General features: G+C 50.9%; 1 protein-coding gene across 1 annotated transcript in view; it reads left to right on the top strand.

Moving 5' to 3' along the window:
- The window catches only part of Ccdc33 (coiled-coil domain containing 33), an 80,430-nt gene that overhangs the window by 15,919 nt on the left and 51,402 nt on the right, over nucleotides 1–13,109 (top strand). The window contains exons 3-7 of the mRNA XM_038323773.1: nucleotides 3,384–3,517; nucleotides 8,631–8,740; nucleotides 9,825–9,932; nucleotides 11,746–11,837; nucleotides 12,978–13,098. Of these exons, the coding sequence (XP_038179701.1) occupies nucleotides 3,384–3,517; nucleotides 8,631–8,740; nucleotides 9,825–9,932; nucleotides 11,746–11,837; nucleotides 12,978–13,098 (565 nt within the window). The remainder of the gene's footprint in view (nucleotides 1–3,383; nucleotides 3,518–8,630; nucleotides 8,741–9,824; nucleotides 9,933–11,745; nucleotides 11,838–12,977; nucleotides 13,099–13,109) is intronic.

The following is a 13,109-nucleotide window of genomic DNA, read 5'->3' as shown; positions in this document are numbered from 1 at the left end:
ACCTCAGTTAGCAATCAAGAAAGTGTTCCATAGAGCAGTCTGATGCAGGAGATTCCTCAATTGAGATCCCTCTTCCCAAGTATGTCGAAGTGTACGTCAAGTTGACAAAGACTAAGCAGCATGAGGCCCACCAAGTGCCTTGTAATACCATCAGCAATTAGTGGTGGCTCATTAGTCTGTAATTAATCAATGAAACTTGGGGTGAGAGCCCTTCACTTTGCATACAATAACAGTTCCATTTATGACCCACGTGATGGACTCTGCTTAGCCTAGAGCCTATAAGAACTTGAACAGCACTGGAGCCAGAGGAGGGATTATTGAGATGGGGGTTTGACTGTTGGGCTGGGTCTGAAATGAGAGAGGGATGAGAGGGGCTTTGAATGGGATTCTACCCGCCTCAGGTCAGCCCCTCTCCTCTTTAATGACTTCCGGGGCACAGCTGCTTGTCCACAGGAATCAACTCTTTCCCTTCCTTTATGTGGTGGGCCTGGAATAAAGAAAACTCCAGAAAGGACTCACTCAGGAGGCCCAGAAGCCTGACTGACCAAACCTGCCCCACCTGTGAATTGCTGTGAGCCAGTTCCTCCAAGTCTGCAAGCCTTCCCCCATGGAAAGGGTCCTCTTTCTGGAGATATCTCTGTGATCCCTGCCTCCTCCAGACACCTTCCCTTGCTATCTGTGGTAGATAACCTCAGAGACAGGGATGTAACCATTGACCCTCACTGTAGAGTCTAGCTCAGTAGCTGCTAGCTCTCTTGTGGAAGACTGACCTGCAGGAGAGGGCTTCAGGCTGCCAAGTGCCCTCCAGGAGGAAGGTAGACTTGAGGCCTGGGAATCTGGCTGCCACTTGCCTCCTAGAAGATAAGGAATCAGGTATCCTTGGCTCAGGGCCTGACTTGAAGAAGGCTGGTGGGTGGCAGGGTAGGGTGCGGTGGTTTCCTGATCTTCTCAAGATAGTCGGGCCCACCCAGCCACACACCTGGCTTTGACCTCAAGGACACCTAGTGTGAACCCATCTTCTCACCTCCCTGGAGGTTCTCCAGGAAAGCCACCAATGGAGTCAGAGTGGACCACTCTGAAGGCTAGCAGGACCTTTTTTCTGCCATGCCAGCTAAAGACCTTGTCCTTCATTCATCCTTCCCAGTGCCTGCTTGAACGCTTCCTTCCCAGTGTTTCTGGGCACATGGCTTTGACCCTACTCATCCCACTAAGAGCTCCCTCAGCCTCCATCCATGTCTGCTGATTTTCCACATCTCCATCCCCCAGCAGTAGCCCGCGGGAAGCAGGCACTGCATTTTCCCTTAGTCATGACCTTGAAGGAAAAACCAAAAAGCAAGAAGCTTCTCATTCCCTCCCACTCACAGCTGTGCCTGAGTTTGGCCCCTCACACCATGCTGGGTTGGGAACTTCAGGCCTGGAGTTTGTCAGACATGCTCCTCTTGTACCCTGGTGAGGAGTTTGGAACACAGGGTGCATCCCTCTTCTACACCAGACCCCAGTCTCTTCCTGCTGAGACTGAACTAGGTCTGAGCAGTGAGAAAAGAGGCCCTGGTTCCTCTAGCCCCCAACTGCAACCGCTGGGCTGTTTAGCAAGGACAGGCCTTCGGAGATAGTGGAGATAGCGAGACAGGAATCCTAGCCTTGTAGACAGCTGACAGGGACGTGGGTCTTAGAGAGGGCCTGGGGTCCTGAGGTTGTACTGGGAGTCGGGAGTCAACTGGTCCATTCTGGAAGGAATCACAGCACTCTCCCCACCCCCAGCTCCAGTTCTAGATTCTCCTCAAGGCCCAAAGGAGTCAGTCAGTTGTGCCAGGAAAAGCCATTACCCTGACAGACTCCCCCACCTGCTAAAAGCTTCCTCCTCCGCCCCCCTTTTCCCCTGGGCCTCCCTTCCCTCTTCCCTTCATCTCACTCATCTACCCTGACCACCTCTTAGTTAGGCTGAGGAGACTTAACTCTTTGTGGTCCTAAGGGAAAGCTCTGACTAACTTCCCCCATGTTTTAACATCTGACTTGTTCCTGCAAAATCCCCTGAGCTTGGATGGAGGAGGAGAGGACAGGAGCAGGAGGGGGAAGACGGGCTGTCAAGGGACAGGTCACAGGTTCCGATCTCAGACCTGTCGCTGCCATTCTCACGCCCTTGGTTTTGTATTTTCTATACACGTGGAGTCACTTGAAAATCTCTAAGAGGCCCCCAGAGATGAACCAGTGTGGGAGCAGGTGTGTGACATGTGGCTTGTAGGAGGGCCTGCCTGCCTTCCTGCGTGTCCTCAGTGCACCCACATTTCCACAACCGCTGTGCTGCCTTCCTCTGCCTGTCAGGGGTACAGAGTCCCAATGCGGGAGGCCGAGGTGTCTCTGCATTTACATCAGTGTGGCGGGCTGGTGGCAAAGCCTGGGAGTGCTCTAGTCTCTGGCTTTGCAGGTGCAGCTATCAAGAGAGAGGACGGAAGTGCAGAATGGCAGGAAGAGCTCATGTGGCACCCCTCAGTCAGCCATGATCACAGAGACAGGGCAAAGGGATGACAGAGAGGGATGCACCAGACCTCCTCTGCTGGGTGTGTGGTATAGCTCCCCTCAGACAGGCTGGGTCAGGGACTGCTCATCCCTGATTGCGGCAGTCCCTGCAGTAGCACCATTTACAGCCTGATACAACACAAGGATATTAACTCTTTCCTTGAGCCGTTTAATGGCCCTGGATCTCAGGACACCCATCTCCTGCACCTATAGGCTACACTGAGCTGCAGAGAACCCTGACTCCTGCCTCACCCTCAAGCCTGCCCCTGAGAGCCTGAGAGCTCAAGGGCCAGGAAGCTTCCTCTTCTGCCCTGTGCCCAGCAGCCAGGGTCCACCCCAGGGTTCTGAACACAGTGGGAAGGGAAATAGTATACCACACTGAGAGGGCTCAGAGCTGAGGCATCTGGGCCAGCCTGGGACTCTGGGCCACACACTTAGAGAAATGAAAGCCAGGAACGAGCAGCTTAGGGGGGTGGCACAGGGCCAACTGTTATCCAGAAGCAACCTCCCATGGAACAGACCTCCAGAGAAGAGGGTCCAGATGGGGTCCCAGCATAGATGCACCTGCCAGGATCCCTTTTTGGCAAGGGGAAGGAAATCAGATAGGTATGACATCTGCCCTGCTTTCACTTTGAACTTTCGGCTCCTGAACCTTAAAGTAAAGGCCTCCATAGTGGTCAGCAAGATGGGGTGGTCACCAAACAGAACAGCTGAGGGGAGAAGCCTGGCATGCATTGAGCCCAGGATGGCATGAGTGTCTACATAGGGAGAGCTGCCCACTTTCTGTCTACCCTCTGCCCAGTGGAGCCCAGGAAGGGGTCACAGCAGGCAGGAAGGCTGCTAACTCAACCACCCCTCCTCTCCAGAAACACCACATCAGAGGAAGCCACCACTCACAGCCCCAAAGCAGTGACCTCTGTGGCCTCAGAACCCACCAGAACACCCATCTGGGGGGACACAGTGAAAGTGGAGATCCAAGCAGAGGATGCAGGAAAAGAAGGTGAGGCTGGGGGCTTGGGGCTGGGGTCTGGTGTGTGGGAGGGGCAGTGAACACAGCTCTACCCTTCATGGAAGGCAAAAGCGGGCTCCTCCCAACACAGCTGGAGATCACCTGAGCACCTCCCTGGGCTCCGATAAAAGCATTTGAAAAAGACAATCATAATCCCATCACGCCTCATCACCCCCAGCCTGCTGGAAAAATGAGTTGTTCCACATAAATGAATTTTCCAGACAATGTGAGCTTATCGTTTTTTATGGCGGTTGTTATTATTTTCATGGTTGTTATTACTGCCATGTCCCATGGAAACGCCACTTTATAGTCTTGTAGCATGTCCCCACACATCCATCACTAGACTCCCCACCTCCTAAGAGGAGCTATGTTACTTAAGAGAACACTAGGCTTAGGGGATTTAAACAACACAAGTTCTGGGTAAGCACTGACAGACCAGGCTTTTTATGTCACTGGAGCACCAGGCTTTAGCTGACTTTGGGTTTGTTTGATTAACACCTCTAGCTAGAATGGATCTTTATCCCCGGCTAGTCTTCCCTTGGTCCTAGACCAGACGCTCACAAGTGTGCCCTGTTGTTTCTCACTGTGAGACCATCTAATGTCTACCCTCAAGTGAGAGGTTAGGCTGGGCATAGCGAAGTACTGACTGCTGATGCCAGAACTGATTGGGAGCACTGGCACTGGGCAGCTTGGGAGCACTGGTGCCAGGCAGCCTGGGCACAATGGTGCTTGGCAACCTGGGAGCACTGGTGCTGTGCAATCTGGGAGCACTGGTGCTGGGCAATCTGGGAGCACTGGTACTGGGCAATCTGGGAGCACTGACGCTGGGTAGCCTGGGAGCACTGGTACTGAGCAATCTGGGAGCACTGGTGCTGGGTAGCCTGGGAGCACTGGCACTGGGCAGCCTGGGCACACAGGCTCTGGGCAACCTGGGAGCATTAGCACTGGGCAGCCTTGGAGCACTAGGAATGGGCAGCCTGGGAGCACTGGCACTAGGAAGCCTGGGAGCACTAACGGCACAGAGCAGAGGTCCCTTGCCACGTCCCTGGACTCAGCTAGTCAGATCAGCAGCCTTACTTCTTGCAGATGGCTCTAGAAGAGACAGCAGGCTTTACTGTTCTTGTTCACCTCCCAGAACCAAGAGTTGACTATCATGAGACCATGGGAGGGAAAGAGGTAATGCAGTGGACTCCCACCCACGAGGAGAAGCTAGTGGCAGGCAGGCAGGGGAATAGTTTCCTTTCTGTAAAGGGGGAAGTGGAACGGTAGGATGGTTTGAGAAGGTATGGAACAGAAGCAAAAACAACCCTGGGATTTCACAGATATACATGTGTGCTTGTATATTCACACTTTGCAAGGGCCTGTGTGCTGGCTCGTGCCACTACATAATACTGCTGTCTGTGCTGTCGTCTCCCTACCCCATGAGCTCGCTCTCTCTCCTCTCTCTCCTTTCTCTCTCTCCTCGCTCTGTCTCTGTCTCTCTCTGTCTCTCTCTGTCTCTTTGTCTCTCTGTCTCTCTCTCTCTGTCTCTCTCTCTCTCTCTCTCTCTCTCTCTGTGTGTGTGTGTGTGTGTGTGTGTGTGTGTGTAAAGAAGCTAGTAGGGATGGTAGGTGGCCCCTGCCTTCTGCCATGCACAGCTGGAATGAAATGAGAGAGGACGTGACAAGGTCAGTGGTCTTGAGTCTTTTGTGTAGCCAGAAAGAAGCAGGACTAATTGCAGGAAAGACAGGAGGGGCAGGAGGGTGAGGAGGCCACACGAATCAGACAATATTGGCAGGCACCTCTTTGCAGACTGAAGTCGCTTGTTGGAACCCAGTTGGAACTGGTTGCTGTGGTGATATCTACAGTGGAGGTAGGGAATTGGGGGCCAGGCCAAGAGGCAAGAGGATTGGGTGGGGGAGGCGGCTCGAGGACGTGTTAATGAAAAGCAAAGGAGAGTTTTAGACCCTGGATCAAGGCCAAAGTGGGCGGGTAACCAAAATGGCTTGTTGGCCACACAAAAGGAATGGTGGGAAGCAGAAGGGCTCAGTGCCCAAACAGGAAGCTGGTGAAGCCTGTTTGAAACAAGAAGACATGATCATGGAAGAAATGGTTGTCCATCCCCCCAGTTACAGCTCAGACCCAGTTTCCTACAAAAACAGGGTGTCCCAATATAGGTAGATGTAGGGTCTCATAAATTCCAATTGGTTTGGGGGACTCAGAGTCCATGGGGAGTGGGTATGTGTTTACAGCTTCCTTGGCTAGTGTTGTCAGACCTTGGCTGGGAGTGAAGGGCTCCCCCTGCAGAATCTCCTCAAATCTGTTCAGGGATGGGTGATTGTGTGGAGAGCTGCAGATGGTTAACAAGGGTAAACTGGTGAGAGCCGGGGTGAGGGATAGGCGGTCCTCATTCATAAGTCCTTCCTCAGAAATCTTAGGAATTGGATAAGATTTCTTTCTTTTCTGTTTGGTTATTTAAAGTATTAATGTTATACAGAAGCCCAGAGGGGATAAATGACTTCCTAGAGGCCAGAAAGCAAATTAGCACCTTAGTAAAAGAACCCAGACCTGCTGACTTCCATTTCTGGAGGTACTACGCTTTCTTCTAGTCAGTTGCAAGCCTCCCAGTGCCTCTTTTTTTTCTGGGTATGGATCCCATGCAGCCCACTCTTGGCAAGTGGCTTCCCCTCTCTGTGCATTCAGGGTATCTGTAAGGAAGACTGAGAAAGAATAGCTTCCTACCCTCTGGTCACCCCACTGCAGGTAGGAGGGGTGCACAGGCCTGGGGCAGCAGCTGTTCATGATGCTCAAACGTCCTCTGGGGAAGGGCACCCCTCAAACAAATTCTTTCAATTTTCTTGCCCGTTTTTCTCTGTATTTCTTTAGATTCTCCTTCCAGCTCCATCTTCTCTCCCCCATCCCTTTATCCTTCTCCTCTTTCCTCATTCCCCATCGCTTTCTTCATCTAAAAAAAAAAATCACAGATTTCCAGAAATGGGAGAAATGAATCAAGTCTCTGAATCCAGCCTCCTTGCCACCATTTCCCAGCTGTGGGATATTGATCCAGTTCCATGTCCCCTTTAAATGTCACTGCTCATATTTCAGAGAGAAAGGTGATGATACTTGTTATAAGAATTCATAGGAATTCTAGCTGGGTAATTTTTAGCATTGTGCCTGGAACACAGCAGGTGCTCATGAGTGGGTACCATGATCATTTCCAGGATGCTGGCTTTCTCCTTAAAGTTTGTCCTGATTTTAGGAGACAATGTTGTCTCTGGGAAATGTTTACTAAATGGTGTGCAGATCTTCATTCTAATTTCTTTGGAGCAGAGACTGGGAAAAATGGCTTAGTGTTTAAAAGCACTTGTTGCTATTGCAGAGGACCTAGACTCAGTTCCCAGCAGGCACACGGCAGTTCACATCTGTCTGTAACTCCATGACTTAGAGTTTCTATTGCTGTGAAGAGATACTGTGACCATGGAAACTCTTAAAGAGGAAAACATTTAACTGGGGTGGTTTCCTTGTAGTTTTAGAAGTTTAGTCCATTATCACCATGGTGAGACATGGTAGCATGCAGGCAGATATGGTGCTGGAGAAGGGACTGAGAATTCTACATCTTGATCCAAAGGCAACAGGAAGTGAACTGAGACACTGGGCATGGCTTGAACATATATGAGACCTCACAACCTGCCTCCACAGTGACACACTTCCTCCAACAAGGCCATACCTACTCCAGCAAAGTCACACCTTCTAATAGGCCACTCCCTATGATCTTATTGGGGGTAATTACATTCAAACTACCAAGTTCTACTCACTGATCCCTATTAGCTTGTAACAATATCATGATGCAAAATGCATTTAGTCCAACTTCGAAAGTCCCCATAGTCTACCACAGTCTCAACAATGTTTTAATGTCCAAAGTTCAGGACAGGCTGGCCTCATACTCTGAGATGGGCCAGCCCCTGCCTTCTGAGTGCTGGGATTAAAGGTGTGAACCACAATACTCATTTCTAAGCATTTTTTTTTAAATCCCTTTTCACAAGTTGGAAGCTAAACTGGCTGGGATCTTGCCCTGAGGTCACCACTCCCTTTATTCCATTTCTTAATGTGATTTATCTCCTTGAACACAGGATTTAGCTCCATTCTACTTCCTGGTGCCCCTTTTTTCAATCTGTACATTTTGAATTTTCATTTGCTCAGCTTGTTCCTTTTCATTATAAATCTTCATTAGAGTTACCACTAATAACCAGACAACAGAGTCTATGCTAGGCTGTTTTGAGATTTCCTCTGCCAATGGAATTCATCTAAAACTCTTCACTTTAGCTTCAGGCAGACTCTTTGGACAAGGGCGAAAAGCATCACATTCTTCACCAAAATATCATAAGATCAATCTCTGGCTACATATTACTGTTATTATTCTCCTCTGAGACATCTTGAGCCAGGCCCCAACAGTTCATCCACTCACACTCAGCACCACTGTCTTCCATGGTCCTACTAGGATGGCCCATTAAGCAACACTTAAAACATTCAACTGCTTTTCTGATCCAGTCACAAGGTCTATATTCTTTTAAATAAAACCATTGTCAGGTCTCTCACTGTAATACCCTAGTACCTGTATTCTGTCTTAGTTGGGGTTTCTATTGCTGTAAAGATACAACATGACCACAACAGCTTTTATAGGGGAAAACATTTAATTGGGGTGGCAGCTTACAGTTCACAGGTTTAGTCCATTATCACCATGGTGGGACATGGTGGCATACAGGCAGTGTGTGTGTGTGTGTGTGTGTGTGTGTGTGTGTGTGTGTAGATTCCTGGCACAGCTTGCCGGCAGCTCCACCAGAAAGTCCTCTTTTACCAGTAATTGTTGACTGCTGTTATCATCTGGGGGTGGGGGGATTGTGAATTTTGTAATTTTCTGAGCATTCCCATTTCATGGTTTTCCTGAGTTTTCTGAGCCTCTCTCCTAGCTCCAGAAGGGCGCCTTTAATTCTATGAAAAGAGCGACCCGAGGAAAGGCCTGCATTCCTCCATGCGTTCCAACATCTGTGTGTCTCCACAATGTCCCTTGCCTCTGACTGTCTCCCGTCACTGGGAAAGCTCTTTCCCCACCCTCCACTCTCTCCAGATGTCATCCTCAAGGTGATGGACAGCAACAAGAAAGAGGAGCTGGTGTCCTATACAATACCCATTAAATACCTACGTGTCTTCCACCCGTACCACTTTGAGTTTGTAAAGGTAAGCCTAAGCAAGCCCCGGGCTCAGCCTAACCTCTGCCTGGGTAGGGGAGATCTGATGGGAAGTGCTTTGATGTTCCCAAAATGTTCTCTGAGAGTAGAGTTGAGGGTGGGCCCAGGTCATGCTCCTCCCAAGCCAGAGATGTGGAGTATAAATTTGGTAGGCAAAACATTCTCTAGAATGAACCGTCAGGGGGACAACTGAATACCAACCTGGAGTATAAATTCCAGCCTCTCAACCTTGGACTAGACTCCTTAGTGCTGATTGGTGAAGGGAAAGATCCACTCTCATTGATCAAGCATTTATTAAGCACCTACTGAGTGCCTGGTCCTGGACCACAAAGGGGTAGAAGCATCACCTTGCTCTCCTCCAACACGCTCCAGAACGTTTCCTTTCAAAGGAGAGGACAATATGAGATAAGATCGTCTGGGTTCCTTCCCAGGTCTGCCACTTCCTAGCTGTATACACGTAGGAGGCCACTTTACCCCAGACCTCCATTACTCCATAGCGAAGGCAAGACATGGCACCTCTGGACAGGCTCTGGTGTGGTAATGGGTGAGTGCCAGCACATGGGAAGAACTCAGCATGGGTAGTTCCCATCCCTTCTCCTTCCCCCAGGCCTTGGCACTCACTTCCTGCCAAGCAACCCTTCCACTATGATGCCAGAGATCTTTATCTACCCTGGCTTCCAGGACTACAGAAGGGGAACCAGGGCAGGCAGGAAAGCAAACCTCCTCCCCAAGAGATCCTGGAGGTAGCCCTGGATCTGTCTTCTGCCAGCTCCTAGCCCCCCAGCCCTCTGTCCACCTACACGGCAGGCGTCCTTACCACATTTTCACCCAGAGAGCAGGCAGCAGTAGCGTCTGCGAGGGCAATGAAATATTCAAACGGAAAAGGGGAGATTTATTGGCTGATCTTCTTGGAAGGGCTCCCAGGGACCATGAGCTTTAATTACAGCTGGAGTCCCAGTGGTACAATGATCAGCAAGTGTCCGCACAGGGCTGGATTTATGACCAGGTTCTGCCCCTTAGACATGCTCCTTCCTATGTATCTTCTGTCTCCATCCTGTCTTCACCCCACGCAGCCTGAGAAAGTTGACGAAGCCACTGTGAAGACCCGCCTATATGCCACCATGGTTCGGAAGGGCAGCTTCCTACCCCGCTACATTGGCTGTGATCATACTGCTCTGGAGGTACCAGCACTGGGGGGACTGTGGGGACAGGTGGAGCCCTTGATTGCCTCGGACTGGCCTTAGAGTATGGATCAGAGGTGTCTAGGGAAGAAATCAACAAGGACAAAAGCGATGAGACCTTTCCAAATTAGCCACAGTGGGGCCAGCGAGAGGGCTTAGTGCGTAAAGTGTTCGTGTGCAAACCCGATGACCTAAGTTCAGTCCCTGAAATACACACAGAGAACTGATTCTGTAAGGTTGTCCTGTGGCCTACACACATACACACACACACACACACACACTCACACACATATGCATGCATGCACCATGCACAAGCACACCTCCCACCCACAATAAGAATATTTTTTTAAAAAAAATAGTGAAAACATAAACAACAAAGTAGCCAGAATTTGTGAGGACGATCCCTGATTGGGACAAAAGTACCCTGGTCTCTCCTTCCTGTACTGCTCTTGGATGGAAGAAAAAAGGGGCCAAGTGACAGCTGTGTTTCTCGTGTGCCTGTGTATTTCAGGGAGCTACAATAGGCTCCCTTGGATTTTGCACTCCTAGGAGCAAGGAAAAGCCCATCTTCCTTACCCTGGTCCAATCCCTGGCTGTGTTCAGGTCTGTTCTCTCCTGTTGGGGTAAGGACCCATGACCTAGGGCTTACGACTGCCAGACAAAGCCTGCCATCTCCCTGGCCCTTCCTGAACTTGGCTGGTCTACTGCTTGAGCATTCACAGCCTCTTACACCCACTCATCCTCCCAACAGCTATTTATACACCCTCAGTCACCCTCAGCCACTGGGCAGACTGAGCACGAGCCACACCATAATCTCTCATAATCAGCCCAGCGACAGCTTCGGGAGGAATGATAGATGCTTGAGGCAGGCATGGTCCAGGCTCCTGGGCCCTGAGCCTTTCCCTAAGCCACAGATTCCCATCCGCAGATGTCTATGTGCGACCCACAGGACTCTGACTCTAACCTTCTCCTACCCCAGCAGATCTGATCTGACCCCTTGCCATGGAGCGCCATGAGCCTGGTAGGGCAATAACTGATCTCTAGTCCCATGTGACATCTGGGGACACTGAGACCCAAACAAGTCTGATATAAGAGCCCAGAGATCCTGCAGGACATCTCTGCTTCTCCCACAGCTGCCCCAGGGGAGTCAGCAGGCATCTCTTCCCTTTCTTCTGTCTGGCCCCTTTCTTCTGTCTGGCCCCTTTCTAGGACAGCCAATTACTCCAACGTGTGGAACAAGAAAAAGTAAAGTCAAGATGGCTTTGCTGTCCCCAAGTGTCATCCAGGAAGGGGCCACACCTCCAGGACTGTCGAGCTGCCCCACTCCTGCCTTAATCTCTGCCTTGTCTAGTAGAGTCTGAGCTACCCTGCCCCCCAGCAACCCATCCACCCACTCCCCTGTTGCAGTACAGACCTTCTTCCCGAATATGTCACAGTTACAGCCACAGGAACACCCGTCTGTTACTGATGGTAGACCAGGAGACACGGTGGGAAAAGAAATTGCTTCAGCTCCTCACCAGACGACCGGGAGCAGGTGTCCGGGTACCACTGTCTCATTCACCCCTGGCCAGAGTCAGCACACAGCAGGTGTAAATTATCCATCCCCTCCAGACACACCTGCACCATCCCCTTCGGCCCGCATACCTGTCAGAGTTCTTGTGAGCGACAGGGCATGACGGCTCTGCGCGGACATCAGAGGCTCACTGGGAGGCTCAGCTGAGAGCCAAAAGGCTCTAAGGATGGGAGCTGGCTGTGGCTAGTGGTGGGGGACACAAGTCACAAGGCTTCACCTGTTTCCTCCTCTCTTCTCCAGGTCTTGGTTCAGGGAGTCAATGAGCCCCTGGTCAACAACCCCAGCCCTATGGTGCTGATTGCTCGGGTGGTTCCCAGCTATACTGAGTTTAAGTAAGTGGGTACAGGTTAGGAGGGAGGAGAGGGCAGAGGGCTGGGATGGGGAAAACTTCCCCTCACCTAAGTTCCCTCTAAGCTCCCCACACACCTTGACTTGAGGCTCTAGTGAGCTTCCCATAGCAGACTTTGCCTTTCTCTTCCAGAAGACCCAAGCTCTAGAAGGGGAAAGTGGGGATCTCTCCTGAGATTTTTGAGGGTATAGGGTCTAAAGAACAGGAAAGGAGCTGGTATTAAGGAGCCCAAGAGAGGCCCCTTTTCCTGCCCAAGGGCACCTCTGCCCCTCCCACCCCAACAAACAAGCCTGCCATCCTAAGCTTACCACACCATGGTCCCCTTTCCCTGTCAGGCTCAAGGCTTCATTCAGGATCCTGTTGCTGATGGTCCTCAGTAGATGACATAAAGCCATCTTGGAACATTTGTCCTGCTGGGAGGGTCCCCTCTCGGCCTCCTGGAGGAGTCTGTGCTCTCCACTGTTCCAAGATCTCCTTTAGAGTCACACTTTCAGGAACAGATCCAGATAGTTTGACCACTGAAGCCCAAAGAGAGGAACGTTCTTCAGGCGTCATGTGCTCTGAGCCATCACCCCTCCTGGAGTCAGCCTTTGCCTGTCACTACTGTCCAAGCTGACTTCCTGACTACCTACAGCTCTGAGTGTTTAGACCCTAAAAGCCCCACTTTCTTACTGGAGGAATAACCACTATTGTCCCGCTGCAGTGATAATATCCCACTGCACCCAAACTGCAAGCCCGTATGCACTTTCCCCCCACAGGCTCTTCACCCAATAAGCATAAGCCAGGATTCCCACAAGTCAGGAGCAATTCTGATAAAAACTTTCAAAGATGAGGTGGGAAAGGTAAGACCCCCTTTAAAGATGGTAACGCTGACTGGCTCTGATATAGCCAAGGTTATCTCAAGTCACTGCTGAGGGAGCCTGAGAGCTACCGTTGTCATCTCCAAACCAAGATAAGCCTTCCCAAGGCTTGGGCCAGAGATCACCAGTTTGTTTGTTACAAGGCTTAAAGAAGGTGGCCACTGCACTCACCCCTTCACCTTAACCTAGTCCAGGTGTGAGTCCCAGCTGCCAGGCTGGCCACAGGTCAGAGAGCACCAACTCCTGTCTCCTTGCCTCTCCAGGGCCAACCAGGCCAGACGGGATCCTGCCTCTATGGGGCTGCCCCTCACCCAGATTTCCTTCCCTATTTCATCACCAATGAACTTTGATGTGCCTCGGGTCAGCCAGAACGGGTATCCTCAGGTATGGCTCCT

Source organism: Arvicola amphibius, chromosome 3 (genome assembly GCF_903992535.2).
Source record: "Arvicola amphibius chromosome 3, mArvAmp1.2, whole genome shotgun sequence".
NCBI lineage: Eukaryota > Metazoa > Chordata > Mammalia > Rodentia > Cricetidae > Arvicola > Arvicola amphibius.
Note: the sequence above shows the minus strand (reverse complement) of the source record. Positions and strands in the feature narration are given on the sequence as shown.